At 38.7% G+C, this 21,008-nt stretch overlaps 1 protein-coding gene across 8 annotated transcripts in view; it reads left to right on the top strand.

The window, feature by feature from the left end:
• usp6nl (USP6 N-terminal like) overlaps positions 1-21,008 on the top strand; it is a 223,595-nt gene that overhangs the window by 136,431 nt on the left and 66,156 nt on the right. For 6 of the 8 annotated variants that reach the window (XM_072241354.1, XM_072241351.1, XM_072241349.1 and 3 more), the window contains 3 exons: positions 7,069-7,151; positions 8,783-8,822; positions 11,998-12,078. In XM_072241354.1, coding sequence (XP_072097455.1) covers positions 7,069-7,151; positions 8,783-8,822; positions 11,998-12,078 — 204 coding nt within the window. Of the gene's footprint in view, positions 1-2,783; positions 2,847-7,068; positions 7,152-8,782; positions 8,823-11,997; positions 12,079-21,008 lie in introns of those variants that run through there. The other 2 variants (XM_072241356.1, XM_072241357.1) reach the window with 2 other exon arrangements.

Here is a 21,008-nt window from a genome sequence, read left to right as displayed (position 1 = left end):
TTAAAAATTTCTTATTAGATTATGATTTTTGAAAGATTAGAATATAAAATTTTTCACATCAAACACAAACAGCAACTTGAAACATAGGTCAGGCAGTCAAAACATCTGCAAGGCAAAATGGCATAAGTAAAAATGTTTTGACTAGGTGATGTTAGTGTTCGGTGGGTTGACGGCTTATTAACAGTAAGCTAACTTCTATTCTGTGTTTATTACAATTTATGGATTATATTCATTAACACAATTGCAGAGTGTTTCAAAATCATATTAATATCTTATAAAAATATTATATCTGCATGGCAATAAAGTCTACATGTGCGGGCACAAGCAAAAGCAAATCTGCAGATGCTGGAAATCCAAGCAACACACACAAAATGGTTGGAGGAGCACCATCTTATTCTGTCTGGGTAGCCTCCAAACTGATGGCATGAACTTCAATTTCTGGAACTTCTGGTAGTGACTCTCCTCCCCGCCCCCTCCACCCCCCCCCCCCCCCCCAGCTTCACCATTTCCCATTCCCTTTTCCCTCTCTCACCTTATCTCCTTGCCTGCCCATCACCTCCCTCTGGTGCTCCTCCCCTTTCCCTTTCTTCCATGGCCTTCTGTCTTCTCTTATCAGATTCTCCATTCTCCATCCCTGGTATCTCTTTCACCAATCAATTTTTGAGCTCTGTACCTCCCTCCTCCCCACCTCCTGGTTTCACCCACCACCTTGTGTTTCTTCCTCCCCTCTCCCCACTTTCTTACTCATCTTTTTTTCTCCATTCCTGAAGAAGGGTCTCAGCCCAAAATGTCGACTGAACTTTTTCCATAGATGCTGCCTGGTCTGCTGAGTTCCTCCAGCATTTTGTGTGCGTTGCTATGTGTGCAGGAGCATTTCAGTTACTGTGCAGCTGCACACCCGTGCAGCTTAGAGGGAACAGAGGCCAGCAGCATCAAACACTGAATGTATGAAGATTCCAAAGGTTAATATTATCCTTTTGGTTTTGGGATTGCTCAGCTGGCCATCTGTTGTCAATGTCTTTTGCTATTGGTTTCTTTATTCAATGCCCTGCATTGAGTAAGCAGTTTAAGCAAACTATGTTTTTAATTTTAAGACTTGCTAACATTCTGTGGCTTAAAGACCAAGATAGTGAAGCAAACTGTTGTTTTATGTATCTGACAGGGCTAACTTCTTTTGTGGTGTGATTAACTTTTTTTTATTTGTGATCTAATGCAGAAAGATTGTTGCGCCAGTAGAAAGAAAAATCTGATAAACTTACTTCACTTCAAAGGAATGTTGCAAGTTACTGTGATCTCATTAATCCATAAAAGGGCATTAACAGCAAGCTATGAAACTAGAACTAATTCAGGAAATGTCTTTGTTTACAATTTAAATGCTGATGTGCAAGTCTCTTGCTAAATTCTGGAAGAGGGTTCTGGTTTTATTTCCCCAAGGTAAGATTTGAAGAAGTCTTTCATTCACGTGAAACTAAATAACTGAAATATATTTAAAAGAGACTTGTTCATCAGTCAAGTATTGATTGCCATTTTAAATTTCCTTTGAACTAAGCACTTGATTGGCATTTCATTGGAAAGTTTAGATCATGTAGGTAAACATGTCAGAATTTTTTCTTTGAACATACAGTATAAACAGGATGAGCTTTTACAGTAAATGGTGATTTCGTTTTCAATATTACTGAAATGACCCATTGCAGATTATTTAATTTAGTCAACCTCCTTGTTAGTAAATATTCTAGAAATCTTTACAAACAATTTCTTCCAAATTGTTAATAAAGATCTCTTTAATATAAGCACAGTAACATTAACGCCATGCTACCTGGTCACTGTGTTTGTGGGGCTTTGCAGACCCAACTGAAATATTCATGACTCACCATCCAATCTGGAGCTTGCTGGGTGACGAGGAGGGTGACGAGGAAGCTGCCTGAACAAAGCTAGCAAGTTGAACTATTACTCAGTTTAAATTGGACAGCCAAATGTTAAATACTGGGCAGTGGGACTATAGTTCCATGCAAAGCTTGGCTACCCCATTCAAATGTGATGGAGCCAACTATGTGTCGGACATGGATCACGGGTATAATCGAACAAAATGTATGGGATAAGCTGGGATCTTTCCATCTGGTACAGCATTCCATCCAGATCATGAGGATCCATCTAGCATCATTACATGTGGACATTGCAGCCTAGACACACCCTGCACACTAGGCTAATGATTGTCTTGTTTGTGGGGGCGGTGGGGGGGGAATAAAACTGCGAATAGCTCATGGAAACACAAGAAATGGTTGATGCCGGAATTGTTGGTGGTTCTGGTCAAAACCATATTTCAGATGACAGTTCCTTTCCTCCCATAAATGCTGCTGTAACCTATTGTGTTCCTCCAGCAAATTGTTTCTTTCTGCAAGTAACTAAGTTCAATCCAGAGCAGCTGTGATTGGATTGGGCTGGTCATCAGTTTCATAGCTGAGTTTGGAAAAAATTCATATTCTCTGGGTGTCCCAAAGTTGATTCTGCAACTGAGTAACTCTCACCAGAATCAAAATAGCACCATTCGCTTTGTGAGTAACACAAGACTATTTGTATCAATCTAAAAGTAAAGTTTTGAGACTAGCAACCGATGCCAGAATTAATAAAGCTGTTGAAATATGCACACAAGATTGACCTTAAATGAATACTGTATTAGATAAAATACAGCCTTAGAAGAAAGGGAGAGCAGAAAGGCTGAAGAAGTGATTAATCTCAAAACAAAGGAAGAAAATGAAAATTAAAAGGAGAAACCAAGAAAAAGATGGTAGCCTGAAGTCTTCTGTCATCTAACATGAGAAAGACATCAGAAGGTTTTGACCATGCAGGTAAATTTGTCAGTATTTCTTCATTGAATACACATGCAAGTGGGAGGAGCTTTTACAGCAAATGGTGATTTATTTGTTTAACTAAAGTAATCTGTCAGCCATTTAACCTGACAATTTTATCACTTAGTCCACTTGTAGTGTTTCCACTCCTGAAGTGCAGTGGTGGTGCAGCAGTTATTATTAAACAAGTAATTCAGTGGCCTGGGCAAATAATCCAATGTTGGGATTCTATCATTGCAACTGTGAAATTTAAATTTAGTCATCTAAATTTGGGGAAATAGAATCATTACAAATCCATCTGTTTAATAAAGTACTTCAGAATCCTACTATTTTACCTGATCTGACCAGTGTGTTATTCTTGTCCATCAATAGCAATGTTGCCTAATGAACAATCAGCCCACCTCCCTTAACGTTATTCCTAGCCCTGTGACATCTAAAGTGGGAGAGCTGACCAACAAACCTGTCTATCAAACTTGTCTAGCATTGCCAGTCCAAAGTTCTCCACCAGCAATATCCTGGGGAATTTCCCCTGGAATTTAAATAGATAAGCTTCATAAAATGTAGTCACAGGCTGGATATTATGCAATGAATGACTCATCTCCTGATACTCAAAGGCTTTCCATCATCTCAAAGGCACATTTTAAGTATGGTGGGATAATCTCCACTTGCAAGGATGAATGCAGATCTAACAACACTCAAGTTGTTCAAATCCATCCAGGAGAAAACAGTACTCTTGTTTGGTACTCTTAAGAACTACTTAATGGACTGCCAACATCTTTTCATTTCCTACAGCATTGACACATAATGGCTGCATTGTGTGCCATCTACAAAATTCACAGTAGTTACTTGCCAAGGCTAGGACAGTGATTGCCAATCTGACATCTCATATGGGTAGTTTCTCCTGCAGTTTTTCTGAGTTTGGCCTGAACCCAATAAATGAAAAAAATATCAGTTAAGAAGCACAGATACAAAAAATGGAAGAAATATGATAGGAAGGTAAAATATGGAAGAATAACTGGCAGGTCGTGTAAATTTGTACAAGGGAACTTAATATTCCTGGTTCCATAATTTTGTCAAGGATTAAAGGAAGGAAAGGAAAGAGTGATGGATTGTAATTACACTGTATTAAGAGCGCTGGCAAAACGGAATGAGCATGGGTAATGATATTGAAGAATACGGCAAGAAAACAGAGTGATGATGAGGCAGAGCTGGAGTGCTTCAGACAGGCCAATGGGATGTGCAGGAACGAAGTGGTGACTTTGATTTTTGTTAACTGATCGTTGACCAGACTGAAGATAATGCTTTTGTCTCAATTGTAAATTGCCTTTTAAATGCATTTGAGATTGGTTCCTGGATCAATAAGTTTCTAGTGAACAGGAAAGAAGTCTGGTTGAATTTAGTTCTGGCACATAAAGTGGAACAAGTAACTGATGTGAGAAAACAGAAAAAATGTGGTAACACACAGACAATCTAAGAATAGATAATAGGAATGATGTATCAAAAATAAATATTTCATATGGAAAGTGACAAAATTCAGATCAATACAGTATACAGTGCCTATAAAAAGTATTCACTCCCCCCACAAGTTTTCACGTTTTCTTGTTTAACAACATTGAATCACGTTGGATTTAATTTGGCTTTTTGGACACTGATCAACGGAAAAAGACTATTTCTTGTCAAAGTGAAAACAAATCTCTACAAGTGATCTAAATTAATTCCAAATGTAAAAGACAAAATAATTGATTGCATAAGTATTCACCCCCTTCAAGTCAGTATTCAGCAGATGCACCTTTGGCAGCGATTACAGCCTTGAGTTTGTGTGGATAGGTCTGTATCAGCTTTGCACATCTGGACACTGCAATTTTCCCCATTCTTTACAAAACTGCTCAAACTCGGTCAGATTACATAGGGATTGTGAGTGAACAGCTCTTTTCAAGTCCAGCCACAAATTCTCAGTTGGATTGAGGTCTGGATTTTGACTTGGCCACTCCAGGTCATTAACTTTGTTGTTTTAAAGCTATTCCTGTGTAACTTTGGCTTTATGCTCGGAGTCACTGTCTTGCTGAAAAACAAATCTTCTCCCAAGTCACAGTTCTCTTGCAGGCTGTATCAGGTTTTCATCCAGGATTTCCCCTGTATTTTGCTGCATTCATTTTACCTTCTACCTTCACAAGCTTCCAGGGCCTGCTGCAGTGAAGCATCCACGCAGCATGATGCAGCCACTGCTATGCTTCACAGTGAGGATGGTGTGTTTTTGATGATATGTGGTGTTTGGCATATGCCGATCATTGCATTTAGTCTCATGGCCAAAAAGCTCAATCTTGGTTTCATCAGACCACAGAACTTGCTTCCAGCTGACTTAGGAGTCTCCCACATGACTTCTGGCAAGTTCCAGCTGAGGTTTCATGTGAGTTCTTTTCAGCAGTGGCTTTCTCTTTGCCACTCTCTTATAAAGCTATGATTGGTGAAGCACCTGGGCAACAGTTGTTGTATGTGCAGTCTCTCCCATCTCAGCCACTGAAGCTTGTACCTCTTCCAGAGTTGTCATAGGAATCTTGGTGATTTCCCTTACTACTCCCCTTGCACGGTCACTCAGTTTTTGAGGACTGTCTGCTCTAGGTAGATTTACACCTGTGCCATATTCTTTCCATAGATTATATAAAAGAAAGTTACATCTGCACAGCAATAAAGTCTATGTGTGTGTGGGGTGGATAATCAATTGTGTGTTAATATTTGTCATTATTTTAGATCACTTTGTAGAGATCTGCTTTCACTTTGGCACAAAAATGTCTTTTTCCATTGATCAGTGTCAAACAAGCTAAATTAAATCCAATGTGATTCAATGATGTCAAAAAATAAAACATGAACACTTCCAGGGGTGGGGGGGGGGGGGGTGAGCAGTGCATCTGTCTCCAGATAACTAGTTAAAATAAAGATTTTTTTAATAAAGCAGTGAATTTTCAATGTCACGTGTACATCGAAACATACAGTGAAATGTGTTTTTTTTTTCGCCTCAACAACCAGCACAGTATGAGGCTTGTGCTGGAGGCGAGTGTAGCCGTGCTTCCAGTACCAGCATAGCATGCACACAACTTACTAACATATTGTCTTTGGGATGTGAGAGGAAACTGGAGCACCCAGAGGAAACCAATGAGGTCACGATGAGAAGGTACAAACTTCACACGGTGGCAGGATTTGTACCTTGATCACTGATGTTGTAAAGCGTTATGCTAACTGCTATGCTACAGTGCTGCTCCTTACTTTGCTAGTAAGTCGAGAGAATAGCTCTGCTACCTTGGAAATAAGATACGTAGAATTCATTCCAACAAAGCTGGTGGGTTAATTTTTTTATGGACTACTTAATTAACTTGAAATTCAGAATTAGGGCAAATACATAAAGTAATTGTGAACGATGTACCCATAGTGGGTAGTTGAGAAAGATAAAGTATGGTTTAATTGATGGAGAAAAGCTGATTCATTAACATTGAAGGCAAAAGTAAGAACTTTGATAAATAATTTTTTAAAAATGAAAGATTTGATAAGTCCATTCCTCAATAGTGAGGGATTGAATATTGTGGAGGATGGAATCATGGTGTCAATATGCTGTATCATATTTTCTAGGTCCTTAAGGATGAAGACTGTGAGCAGATTTATGGAGAATGAACAGTCAAACTAATTAAAACTGAATTCTCTCATGTCAGCAGTGTGTTTAGTTCTAGTTATGAACAGATTGGAGCAATTATTTTCACTTAGGCTTCTAAGGAGTTAAGATAGAAGAGGGGAAATCTTTCCCCTGACAAATGAGCCAGTGACCTCAGCTTAAAGTATTTCCCAAGGATGCAACCAAGGCAGAAGCTGTTGGAACGGGCTGACGAAATAATTAAAACTGAGGAAGATGTGTAGTAGGGGAAAAATAGGCTCTTCGGACAACTTTGCAAGTTAAAAGTCCAGTACCGTTGCAGGAGCTATGTAAGCTTTAGAACAATACAAAAGGAATAGACAGTCTGGATGATTTTTCTTTCTTGGCAGCTGTGTTCATATGCAATGGCTGAACCTCTGACATTTGTGTCTTGTTTATCTTTTGAATTATGAGGAAACTTGAAAACTAAAAAGACCTTTATTTTCTGGCAATCCCTTCCCCCTTAACCCTCATCTTTTAGAACTAAATGCCACCTTAAGTGCCAGGTACCTTATTGATGATCATGTTTGTTATTTATTTCAGGGACGGGAAGGAGCAAAGATTGATCCATGGGAAGATGCAGACTTCCATATTTATAAAATCACTGATCGATTTGGCTTTCTACAGTAAGGCACAGGAGTTCTTTTCAAGCTGTATGCTTTTCATTTGATGATTAATGTCATACTATAATTTTTGCACAAAAGCAAGTACATTGTCAAAGAAATTTTCTAATATTTCAGGAGCTTAGTATATAATTCAGTAATTTCCCACAGAATACTGGTTCATTTACAGTTGAGGTCACTAATCCAACATGAATTCTTAGTCAAGTCATTGATTTATTCCATTATAATGCACAACATTTCCAATTGAACAGATTTTCTATTGTGTTTAACTATTGTAAAAACTTACAAATTTATTTCCATTAATCTGCTTCATTCATTTCAATTGATTTCTGAGAGAAATTAAATCCCTTTTAGGAATGAACATATCTAACTAAAGTATATTTCCCTTGGATTCTGTTTACCTTTTCTGAAAAATCACATGCTTATCAGATTTCATTGCACATTTTTTAAAATCATGGGTTTTTTTTGTTTCAAAATCATATTTAATGAAGTGTTTCATTATGGTCTTATTGGCCCGAACCTTTTTCTTATCATCTGCCTAGGATGTGTTTTGGACATTTCAAGTAGTTCTATATATCTAGGAATTTAGTGGCCATGAAGTTGATATAAAATACTCATTTGGTTCATCAATATATATGGGAGGAAGGTGATCTTCCATTTTTCCCCTCTCTGGCTTGAATGTGAATCTAGTTACATCCATGCAATAGACTCTTATTGGCTCCTTGACATGACTTGGAGTCTCAGTTCAAGAGGCAATAAGTTCTGATCCTGCTCGTAGATGTCGGATTTTGCATTCATTTACTTATCACGTGTCTATTGAACCATACAGTGAAATGCAGTAATGCCCACATTACTTGGCTGTAGTTGATGGTTTCACACAAGGTTTTAAAAAAAGATTTTAAAATCCTTGATTTACTAATTATCACCCTAACACTATTAAGTCTTTGAATGTGCGGTTTACAAAGCTAGTTTTCTCTGTGAAATGACTATCATTCTCCATACATAACATTTTGAATTTCCTTACCACCATGCCTTATTTTGGTGGCTTTGTATGTTGAGATGGAGGTGGAAGAGGTGAGAGACAAAGTTGTCACTATTATTTGGATAATGGTGCTATTGGTTAATCAGAACTTGATTGTTGACAAGGGTTCTTTCTGCGACTTACCTGAGTGGTTGAGGAATTAAGCTTAGAGCTTGTCGATGGACATTTGGATAGTTCCCTTCTTCACCTACTGCTAAGAAAGTTTGAAGTCATCTTGAAGGTTACACAGATATCAAATAGATGTGAGGAAGTACTACAAATTGCACTAAGAATGGAGCTTGGCATGGCTATTATATGAAAAAATCTCTGTAAATCAAGGACACATAGCCCAAAAAAATCAATGCCAGATAGCAGAAATTCATTAACCAAACATTCATAAATTGTGGAATACCTCCCTGACTTTTGTTCAGGTGTTGTGAGGAAATAATGCTTGTTGCATTTGACAATGCAATGAGTCAAGCCTTTGCCAATTGCTCTTGGCATAAAAGATCACATTCTTCTAAAGTGTTAATAGGAGTTAAAATTTTGCAGTTGACTTTTGTTCACACTAGTAAATTGTGTTCTGTTGATGATTGTTTTTTTTTGTAAACAGTGAGAAGGAGCTACCAATGCCTGATGCTTTAGAAGAAAGAGTAAGTAGAATCAACACATCTCCTTGGCAACCCCAAGTAAATGAGGTGGTCTGGGAACTTTTTCTGTAACTAAATCTCTTGGATAGCTGAAGTAGAGAACTATCAGAATATTCATAACTTTATTGTAGTAGGTGCTCATAATTTTGAGTACTAATGGTTGCTAAATTATTGACAGGATAGTCAGGAAATGCGCAAATTATTTTCTAATGGCAAGTATAATTCTGCTTATGCCTCATGTTAAGTAACATGAGTTTGTCATAAAGTTATTTCCCCCTTCCCCTCCCTCCAGCTTTTTTTCCTGGTGATGTTTCCCTTTCCTTTCCGGTGCTGATGAAGGGTCTTGGCCCAAAATGTTGACTGTTTATTCATTTCCATAGATGCTTCCTGACCTGCTGAGTGCCTCTGGCATTTTATGTGTGTTGCTCTGCAGAATCTCTTGTGGTTGTCATCACAAGTTATTTAATTATGTCATCTTGTTTATTAGATTCCCTTAAGTCATTAAATTATTTTAAAGGAGCCTGCAACAGTTAGTACATTCCTTATTTTTCAGAAGTGTCTCACAGCTGTGCAGATTCAGTTGCATGGTCCATAACTTCAGGTTATAAACATTAATGACTTTTCTGCTTTGTGGTTTCCAAGATACCTTCTTTATTTTAGAAGATTATCAATAGTTGTGCTGCTCTTGTGAAATATTATAGTAGTCCAGCGCATAGTTGATCTGCATAGTTCAAATAAACTCATTCAGGAAGAGAGGAATTTGAGATATGAAATAGTTTTGGGAATATTTTCGAGAATGTGATCCTTCAAAAACAATGTCAGTAGGCAGACAGAGTGAATAAGAGTGGAGAAAAATTGAAGGGGAGTGTATAAGGAGGAGAGAGAGAAATTATGTTAAAACCTAGAGAGAAATAAATAACTTGGGGGCATTGAGTAATTGTATGACTGGAAAGAAAGTGGATTGATTGGCAAGTGAAATTTGGTAGGTAACAGGATAGTATCAGAGATTTTGGACCAAGGAGAATGAGCAAGTTTCTTAGAGAACACTACATAATCACAACCATAGCTGACAAAGATTCGCATGTGTTTTATTGACAGTTGCTTAAAATAAGCTCAGGCTGGGTGAATTTATACAAGTTATTCTTAATGTCTGGGCAACTTCTGGTTGAGAAAATGATCATGTTGGTGAGTAAAGTGAGGAATGAATAAAGGCTTTCTCTAGCTACATCGGAATGGAAAGATAGTAGCACTCTAACAAAGACTAGCATGATGCCATGTTCATCTTAAGGAAACATTTTTATTGGTACACGTGAATATCCAGAATTGTGAAATCAGTTAAAATTTACAGGACCCATTGACTTCAATTCAATTTAACATTTTTAGCAATCCTGTGTTCAATGCAACAAACCAAAAGCTTGTGAAAAGTAGCCTTTTAATTTAGTGTATTTGGGTAATATTTTATTAGACCCAGTAGCTGTGCTGGAAACCATCCTTAAATAATTGTACAGGTGCTTGAATGTGGTATGAGCTGTTTCTTCGTGGCAATATGCAACAAATACATTGCCTTGAAATATATTCAACCCTTACAACTATTTTCACATTTTACTGTCTCATTTTCTAACATATATATATTGAGGTAGGATTTTTTGAGCTAATCTACAAAACATTGTGCATTAGGTCAAATCAAAAGAACAATTCCAAAACCTCTCAACGATTTACTAAACATTCAACCAAAATTGTGAGTCTGTAAAAGTTTTCATCCCCTTTGTAATTACTGTGCTAATTTTCCACAGGTGCAGTATACCATTACCTTATCAATTCACCCAGCTGTTGATGTAGAAAATTGGTGGATCACCTGCTTTCAATTAATTCATAAGCATAAACACCCGCACTCTCTGTAAGGTCTAACAGTATGATAGATTTTCAACAGACCAAACTAAAATGAAGACAAAAGAGCATTCAAGACAAGTCAGGCAAAATGATAATAGAGAAGCACCAATCTGGGGAAGGCTACAAGATCACCTTAGAGGTACTGAACATATCTTGGAATCCATTGTGGAAAAAGTGGAAAAAATATGAAACCATGGCAACACTAGGTCAGGCCACCCCTTTAAGCTTAGTCACCGAAGAAGAATGGCACTTGTGAGAGAGACTACTGTGACACACACAATCACTGAGTGAGCTGCTGAAGTCAGTTGCTGCAACTGGAGATGCAGTTCATGGCTCCGCAATCTCTAAGGTAGTTATGGATGAGTGGCAAGAAAAAAGCCTGGCTATAAAACAGCATGTCCTTGCCCATAAAGACCGCAAGATAATCAACTAAAAGGTACTACAAGGATATGAATGAAGGTAATTTGGCAAATGTGACTTAAGTGGAACTTTTTAGCCTCAACACAAAGTGATATGTATGGTGTAAATCTTATACTGTGCTTCAGCCTGGTAATACCATCCCTACTGTAAAGTATGGTGGAGGTAGCTCCATTCTATGGGGACTGGAAATCTGGTCAGGATTGATGGGAAGATGAATGCTGCTAAATACAGAGGGATCATAGATAAAAACCTGCTAGCCTCTACCAGAAAGCTTAAACTGGGGAGGAAGTTAATCTTTCAGCAGGACAATGACCGAAAGAACAGAGCAACCATGGAGTGGCTTCAAATGAAGAAAATTGGTTTTTTTGAATGGCTCAGTCAGAGTCCTGACCTTAACCTGATCGAACATCTCTAGCAAGACCTCAAGATTGCTGTCCACTACCACTCCCCAACTAATCTGGCACAGCTTGAGCAATTGTGCAAGGAGGAATGGGCAAATCCTGCTCCATCACATTGTGCAAAGTTAATAGAGACTTATCCGAAAAGACTATTGGTTGTAATAGTTGGTTCACTAAGTACTGAGCAAAGGAGAGGAATACTTTTGAACTGATAGTTCAGGTTTTCAATTTTTAGTTTTTCATGTTTTACAATTTCCCCTTTTTGAGGGGGGGGGTCTACTGTGAAAAAAGGAGCATGTGATTCACAAATAAAAATTCTCAGTTAAATTAATCAAAATACATGGTTGTAATACTCATTTATGTGAACAAAGGGTTGGGGTCTGAATATTTTTTTAAGGCACTGTATATAATTCAGTTAAGTTTTACCTACTTTTAGTGCTTTGTAATGAGTTGTTGACTTGTATTTATAGCTAAAACAAATTGAGATCGAAAGAACAGGAAAATGGTTAAAAATGTTGAAAAGCTGGGACAAGTATAAGAATAGTGAAAAGGTAAGTGATTGGGCAAAAAGGTGATAAAATATAATGCAGGAAAATGTGAGTTTGTTTTAAAGGAAGAAATGATAAAACTGATTCTTAATTTAGTTTTGTTATTGCAATTGATTATTACATAAATCGTGAAAGGCTGCAGAAATCTACAGAAGCAAAGGATTTGGGTATCCTCATACATGCTAAAAGCTAGCTCCTTAGGCAAAATACTCACATATGGATCCAAGAGATATCAGAAAGGCTAATGTGTGCTGGCTTTAATTTAATGAAGGTTGGAATATAAAAGTGATGAACTCTTAATGTAAGTGTATGAGGAATTAATGAAACAACATCTTGAATACTGTATAAAGTTTTGGTCTCCTTATTTAAGGAACGATGTGCTGTCATTTGGAGCAAGATTATGAAGATAGGTAAAGGGAGGAGTACAAGCTACTTATTCTGACTTCCTTTCCAGTCCCAATGAAAGGTTTTGGCCTGAATCTTCAGGTATCTGTTCCCCTCCATGGGTACTGCCTGACCTGCTGAGTTCCTCCAGCATTTTAAGTGTAGCTCAAAAACTTATAGTTTCCTTTTTAATTCAGAACTTGTTTTGTGGAAATTCTTTTTGAACTCTAGACCGTTGCCCATCTAAGAGTAAAACAGGTATTCCAGTGAAGGCAGAATATAAATTTCCAGCTTGATCTTGAAAGAACTGCAGTGATCTTGATCACATGATAAAAGTTGCAGCAATTAATGTCAGTCTACCAGTGTGCTAGCTTGCATCATTCTGTTCTACAAAGCAACTTCTGTCAGAGGGTTACAGAGAGAGGGCAGGAGAATGAGGATGAAAAAGGAAGGATATCAACCATGATGGAATAGCAGAGCAGACTTGAAGGGCCAAGTAGCCTAATTTTGCCCCTTGTCTCATGGAAAATTTCATAGTAGAAGGGTCACTTAATACACTAACAATGGTTATGAAACTTCACAGTTGCATTGTCATTCAAATGCTGTTTAATATGTTCGGCACAGCATTGTGGGCCAAAGGCATGTATTGTGCTATAGGTTGCTATGTTTCTAATATTTAATCATGAAAGTTTTGCACAAAATTGATCTGAAGCACACACAATGTTAATGTCCAGTGTTAATGTGTAAGCGAAGGTGGAGGTTCAGGTTAAGTAAAATAAATGATCTGGACATTTTGCTTTGTGTTGAAGAAGTTTTCCATGATTTTTATTGTGAACAAGATTAACGTTGAAGAAGAATGAGCACCGGATAAAGAGACATACAGGATTTTACCTATTCTGTTCCTTGTGTTTAATATTTTTTGCTGAGCATTAATTTGTTTCAGTGGCTTGATTTTTCATGCTGTAACTGAGCTAAAAGTTAAGTTTGTTCTGACAGGTGATTGTGCTTTTCTTCACAATGGAATTCTGCTGGAATCAATCATATTGTGTAAATATTTAGACCATAAGACTTAGGAGCAGAATTGGCCATTTGGCCCATTGAGTCTGCTCCACCATTTGATCATAGCTGATGCATTTCCCTCTCAACCTCATCCTCCTGCCTTCTCCCCATTACCTTTCATGCCCTGACCTAGCAAGAATCTTATCAACTTCCACTTTAAATACACTCAGTGACCTGGCCACAACAGCCACCTGTGGCAACAACTTCCACAGATTCACCACCCTCTTGACTAAAGAAATTCCTCCTCGTCTCTGTTCCAAATGGACGTCCATCTATTCTGAGGCTGTGCCTTCTGGTCCTAAACTACCCCCTATAAGAAACATCTCCACATCCACTCTGTCCAGACCTTTCAACATTTAATAGGTTTCAGAGAGATAACCCTCCCCCCATCCCCTCATTCTTCTGAATACCAGCAAGTACAGGCCCAGAGCCATCAAGCACTCCTCACATGATAAGGTTTTCAATCCCAGAATCACTTTTGTGGACCTCCTTTGTACTTTATCCAATATCAGCATACCCTTTCTTAGATAAAAGGCCCAAAATTGCTCACAATACTCCAGGTAAGATATTGCCAGTGCCTTATAAAGTCCAGCTCCTTGCCTTCACATGTGGCTTAGCTACTAAGCCCAGCGGAACTGTTTCTACTGACAGGAGAAAGGTCAAAGATGGGTTACTGGCACCTTTAAACCAGTTGCTTCAGGCAGAAGGGGCTCATCAGCTGTGGTTGGCAGCTCATCTAAGAGAAGGAAAACTCTGATCTCAAATCTCTGCTGCCACGCAGCTATACCCACTCATGGGGAAGACTTCAAGAGTAAATCCCAAGGGGAAAGGATTGGAGCTGGAGTCCCTAAGGCAGTCCTACATTGAGTTCAGTGTTACAACTCCTGCAATGGTGCTGGTACCAAACTGTATCGGTCTCTGCGGTTTCTTTGGGCTCATCAGATGCGTGGCAGGGCAGCTTGCTACATGAGCAACAGCTTGCTCTGTATATCGTACTACCCAGGTCTGCATAACTAGACAGCTAGGACACAATATCCATGGTCAACTCTGACTGACGGAGGCCTCAGACTCAGATAAAGCCTCCGCAATACATCCTTGTTTTTTCTATTCTTGTCCTCTCAAAATGAATGCCATTGTTGCATATGCCTTCCTCACCATCGGCTCAATCTGCAAGTTAACCTTTAGGGAATCCTGCACAAGGACTTTGCATCCCAGATTTTTGAATTTTCTCCTATTTTGAAAATAGTCTACCTTTTATTCCTCCTACCAAAGTGCATGACCATATACTTCCCAACATTGTATTCCATAGAAACCATAGAACCATAGAAACTACAGCACAGAAACAGGCCTTTTGGCCCTTCTTGGCTGTGCCGAACCATTTTCTGCCTAGTCCCACTGACCATATCCCTCCATACACTTCCCATCCATGTATCTGTCCAATTTATTTTTAAATGTTAAAAAAGAACCCGCATTTACCACCTCGTCTGGCAGCTTATTCCATACTCCCACCACTCTCTGTGTGAAGAAGCCCCCCCCCCAATGTTCCCTTTAAACTCCCCCCCCCCACCCTTAACCCATGTCCCCTGGTTTTTTTCTCCCCTTGCCTCAGTGGAAAAAGCCTGCTTGCATTCACTCTATCTATACCCATCATAATTTTATATACCTCTATCAAATCTCCCCTCATTCTTCTACGCTCCAGGGAATAAAGTCCTAACCTATTCAACCTTTCTCTGTAACTGAGTTTCTCAAGTCCCGGCAACATCCTTGTAAACCTTCTCTGCACTCTTTCAACCTTATTTATATCCTTCCTGTAATTTGGTGACCAAAACTGAACACAATACTCCAGATTCGGCCTCACCAATGCCTTATACAACCTCATCATAACATTCGAGCTCTTATACTCAATACTTTGATTAATAAAGGCCAATGTACCAAAAGCTCTCTTTACGACCCTACCTGTGATGCCACTTTTAAGGAATTTTGTATCTGTATTCCCAGATCCCTCTGTTCCACTGCACTCCTCAGTGCCTTACCATTAACCCTGTATGTTCTACCTTGGTTTGTCCTTCCAACATGCAATACCTCACACTTGTCTGTATTAAACTCCATCTACCACTTTGCCCATTCTCCTAATCTAAGTCCTTCTGTATCTCCCAGCTTCCTCAGCACAATCTGCTCCTCCAACTGTCTTCGTATCATCTGCAAACTTGGCCACAAAGCCATGAATTCCATCACCCAAAAGCAAAATTAGAAAGAAGCGACCTCCTTCTTATCTTGCTAAGCAGCCTCATGTATAGCACCTTCCTGCTTGTTATTTCTTCAAAGAATTTCAACAGATTAGTTAGGCAAGATTTTCCCTCTAGGAGACCATGCTGACTACGGCCTATTTTCTCATCTGCCTTCAAGTACCCCAAAACCTCATCGTTGACATTCAACTCCAATATCTTCCCAACCACTGAGGTTAGACTAACTGGCCCATAATTTTCTTTTTTCTGCCTCCCTCCCTTCTTGAAGAGTGGAGTGACATTTGCAATTTTCCAATCCTCCAGAACCATTCCAGAATCTAGTGATGCTTGAAAGATTTAATCTCTGCCATGGAATTCGATTTTCAGGGCCTTATATAACCGTATTGTTCTCATTGCTAAGCTTGGGAAATATTACTTAAATATACATACTTGAGCATATGATGTAGTGAATTGGCAAACAAACAAGTAAAGTTACATGTCATCTCAGTTGGTTCTGAAGTTTTGTGATCAGACCTGTTGCAAATTATGAAAGAATTACAACATTCAACACTAGGTTAGTAATATTTTATTAAAATCAGCTCCTGAATTGATGCAAGAAAAATGAAAAATAAGTTGGCTGTTGTTGGATGTATATTTACTTCCTTTTCAGTTTATAAAATCTACTAAGTACTTTGAATATTCACCAGAAATGAACTTAATAAAGACTGGAAAATTTAATGTAGATACCTTATCCACATATTGTCACAAATGCAAATGTTCCAGTCAAGTGGAAATTGTTATCACCTCATTCATTTATATAATCCCCTTTGCCACACACAATGGTTAGGCACATTACACAATATAATAGAATCATTAATTATGCATTGGATTCTTTAATTCCCTGGTAGATGCAGTCTCACCAAGCATTTTGTCATCTAAAATCAAAAAAACTGCAAAGGCTGGAAATATTAAATGAAAACACAAAGTGAAGTCGGTGAAAAAGCATGTAACGAGAGAAGCAGTTAATCTCAAATGAATGTGGAAAGCTTAGTTGCAGAGGAGGAGGGAGAATGGAGAGAACAAATGGAGTTTTTGCTGGGGTGGAGACTGAGAAGAACTGAGTAGTGCAAATGGTGATGGTGTTGGCCGAGTGGTGAATTTTTCTAGATTACAAATAAGGAGTGCAGAAAGGAGATAGCCTCATGACATGGTGCTGTGACAGCATCCTTTCCCTCTATGTCAGCAAGGCAATAGAGCTGGTCATTGGCTGCAGGAAAGTTCGATTTCAACACATGTTTCTGTCACATCGGAAGTCAACAAAGTTGAGCGTTTCAAGTTCCTGGGAATGAGCATCACCAATAACTAGTCCTGGTCCAACCAATTAATGCCACGGCCATGAAAGCTCACCAACACATCTACTTCCTCAGGAGACTAAAGAAATTTGGTATTCTCCTTTGGGAAGACAAAGCAGGGTTGGACACAAATAGGAGGACAAAACCAGTGTGGTAGTCCACTGAGGAATATGGTAGAACAGAAGGATCAAAGGGAAAGGAAAGTGGCATCACAGGTTGATAGAGTCGTAAAGAAAGCTTTTGGCACATTGACCTTTGTAAATCTAAGTACTGAGTACAGGAGTTGGGATTTTATGATGAAGTTGTTATGATGGTGAGGCCTAATTTGGAGTATTGTGAGCAGTTCTGGTCACTGACGTACAGGAAAGAAGTCAGTAAGATTGAAAGAGTGCAGAGAAAATTTGCAAGGAAGTTGCCAGGACTTGAGGGCCTGAGTTATAGGGAAAGGTTGAGTAAGTTGGGACTTTATTTCCCAGAGCGTAGGAGAATGAGAGGAGATTTACAAAATTATGAGAGGTTTAGATAGAGTAAATGCAAGTGGGCTTTTACCATTGAGGTTCTGTGAGACTAGAACTAGAGGTTCTGTGTTAAGTGTGAAATTTGTAAGGGGAGCATATGAGAGGGTGGTCAACATGTGGAACAAGCTACAGGTGGAAGTGGTGGATGCAGGTTCAATTTCAACACTTAACAGAAATTTAGATAAGTGTATGGATGGAACGGCTGTGGTCCACATGCTGGTCAATGGGACAAAGCAGAATAATAGTTCAACATGGACTAGATGGGCTGAAAGGCCTTTTTCTATGAAGTAGTATTCTATTACTCTATGATCCCTATTAATTTTATTCAATGAAGTATAGAAACCATTCTATTCAGAAGCATCAAAGTCAAAGTAAATTTATTTTCAAAGTACATGTATGTCACCATATGCTACCTTGAGATTAATTTTCTTGTAGACATTTACAGTAAAAGAAATACAATAAAATTTATGGTAAAACTATAAAAAACAAGCACTGACAACAAATGTGCAAAATAAGACATTGTGCAAGTATGAGAAAAGTAAATAAATAATACAGAGAACATGAGTTGTAGAGTCCTTGAAGTCTATTGCTTGTGGAGCCAGTTCAGTGTTGAAGTGTGTGAAATTCTCCAAACTAGTTGAGGAGCATGATGGTTTGGTATGGTAGCTTCTCTGCCTATAACTGCAGAGTTGTGGATGCAGCTCAGCACATCGTGGAAAGCAGCCTCCCTTCCATGGACTCTGCACTTCTCACTGCCTCAGTAAAGCAGCCAGCTTAATCAAAGACCGTACCCATCCCAGACATCTTCTCTCCACAAAACCTTCTTTCAAGCAGAAGCAAAAATCTGAATGCATGTACCACCAAGCTCAAAGACAGGTTTTATACTTACAAACACATGGATTTTCTCCCCCAGGGTTAAAGAATCGAAAACCAGAGGGTATAGTTTTAAAGTGAGATGGAAAAAATGTAACATGAATATGAGGGACAATTTCAAATTGAATTCTAAATGGGAAATAAACTTTGAAATTTGAAATTCATTTAGCTTACACTTATTAGGGTGAACTATCCAAAGCAAATATAATTTGAAAATTTTGGGAGTACTTGAAAAATTTAGCAGGTACTTTCATATTTAATTTTCATAATAATGTCGATACTTTCAAGAATAGTACATGTGCAATGCCAGCCATTCCAAACTTTGCAATCACACTAAGCCACTTTTTTTTATTTCCCACTGTAGTGAAAGTCTGTTTGAAGGGGGATGGGAGAAAAGCAACAAGTTTCATGTGCAGGATGAGTTCAAGTGGTTTCTTTATGAAGGAGTTCCTCAATGAGAGTTTCTCCAGGATAGTAATCACAAGGTGAACCGTGAGTGCAGTAAACTAAATTGAAAGAAGTCCAGGTGAACTGCTTTTTTTTTTAAGAATGAGCTTTTGAATCCCTCAGTGGTGAGAATAAAAGAGGTAAATGGACACATATTGCATCTCCTGTCGTTACATGGGACAGTGGAAATAGAAGGGTGAGCCAGAGCACTACCAAGGTAACAAATACTTTGGAAAGCTCAGAGGAGAGAATGGATCTGTTGGTGGGAACTCGAGGTGATGGTATAAGCAGAGTTATTGAAGTGGAGGCTGGTTGGGTAGAAGGTGAGGGCCAGTAGATACCTGTCCCCCTCCTCTGGAGAGAAGGGGGTAGGGTTTGATATCAGCAGTTTTGGAAATGGAACAGGCACTGTTGAGAGTCGTAACTGTGGCACCAGAGAAACCATCATTAAGGGTAGAAATTACATCACAAGCAGTGTTGTGGAAGTTACCCTTAGGATGAATTTGGAGAGGCTGGAGTCATTACTGGATACTCCTCCTTCCACCTTCTTTCAATGACTTTGGACAAAGACACAAGAAATAACATTTACAAGTACAATGGATTTTGGTTAATTGGAATACATTAACATTTTGGCCCAATTAACTGGCTGCCCCAATTAGCCAACATTTCATGGAAATAGTTAAGAAGGTATAAAAAAAAAGCCAAACTACTGTTTAACCAAATAATTTATTTCCATTCTCTCAGTATCAGCTCCCAATACTTTTCATTGCACTTAGAACTAATTACCATTTATATTGGGTAGGTTCGCTGTGACCACACCTTGGAATACCGTTTCGATAGGTGGGCTAAACCAGGTGAGGATAGCCAGCAGAATCATACCCCTGTGAGATAGGGATATGCCTGCCCTAGCATTTGAAGTCAGCTCTGGTGGACTGGGCTGGTAAGATCCACAGTGAGAATGATACCTGAACATGGAGGATTGGCTTACTGACAGAAAGCACTGAAATAGGGTGAATGGGCCTTTTCTAGGGCAGTAGGCTGAGATTAGTAGGATATTAAAGGACTCAGTACTGGGGCCTCTATTATTTACAGTCTTATTAATGACTTCAATGCAAGCATGAAGTGCACTGTATCTACTTTGAATTTACATAGTTGGATGGGAAAGCAAGCTGTGAGGATAAGACTCTACAAAAGGATATTGATAAAACACATTAGGTTGGAATATAATGTGGGGAAATATGGATTCTCCATTCTGGTAGGAAGAATAGGAAAACATGTTATTGTTTGAATGTTATAAAGTCACACATTGTGGGTGTATAGAGGGACTTAGGTGTTCCAATGTATGAAATGGTAAATTAAGCATTGAGAAAGAAAAATTGAATATTGACTTTTATAGTAAAAGGGTGGTGTATAAAATGGAGGAAGTCTTTACTACATGTGTTTTGGGTGTTAGCAGTACTTTATCTGAGGTACAATGTGCAACTTTGGATTCAATGTTTAAGGAAATCTGGAAACACCAATGTCCTTGAATGGAAAATCCTACAAAAAGTAGTGGATACAACCCAGTCCATCACAGGTAAAGCCCTCCCCACCATTGAGCACATCTACATGTAATGCTGTTGCAGGAAAGCAGCATCCATCATCAGGATCCCCCACCACCCAGAACTTACTCTCTTCTTGCTGCTCCCATCAAGAAGAAGGTACAGGAGCCATAGAACTCACATAACCAGGTTCAGGAACAGTTATTAGCCCTTAACCATCAGGTTCTTGAACCAAAGGCGAAAACCTCACTCAACTTCACTTGCCCCATTGAAATGTTCCCACAGCCCATGAACTCACTTTCAAGGCTCTTCATCTTATGTTCTCGATATTTATTGCTTATTTATCTATTGTTGTTTTTTTCTCTTTCTCCCTCTCTGTGCACACTGGGTGTTTGACAGTCGTCTTTTGTTTTTAATGGGTTCCCTTGGGTTTCTTAGTTTTGTAGCTGCCTGTAAGGAGACAAATCCCAAGGTTAATAATAAAATGTATTTTGAATGTTAAACTACTTTCTTTTTGTATTTGTACAGTTTGTT

The sequence above is a fragment of the Mobula birostris genome, chromosome 23 (genome assembly GCF_030028105.1).
Source record: "Mobula birostris isolate sMobBir1 chromosome 23, sMobBir1.hap1, whole genome shotgun sequence".
Classification (NCBI taxonomy): Eukaryota; Metazoa; Chordata; class Chondrichthyes; order Myliobatiformes; family Myliobatidae; genus Mobula; species Mobula birostris.
This window is presented reverse-complemented; position numbering and strand designations above follow the sequence as displayed.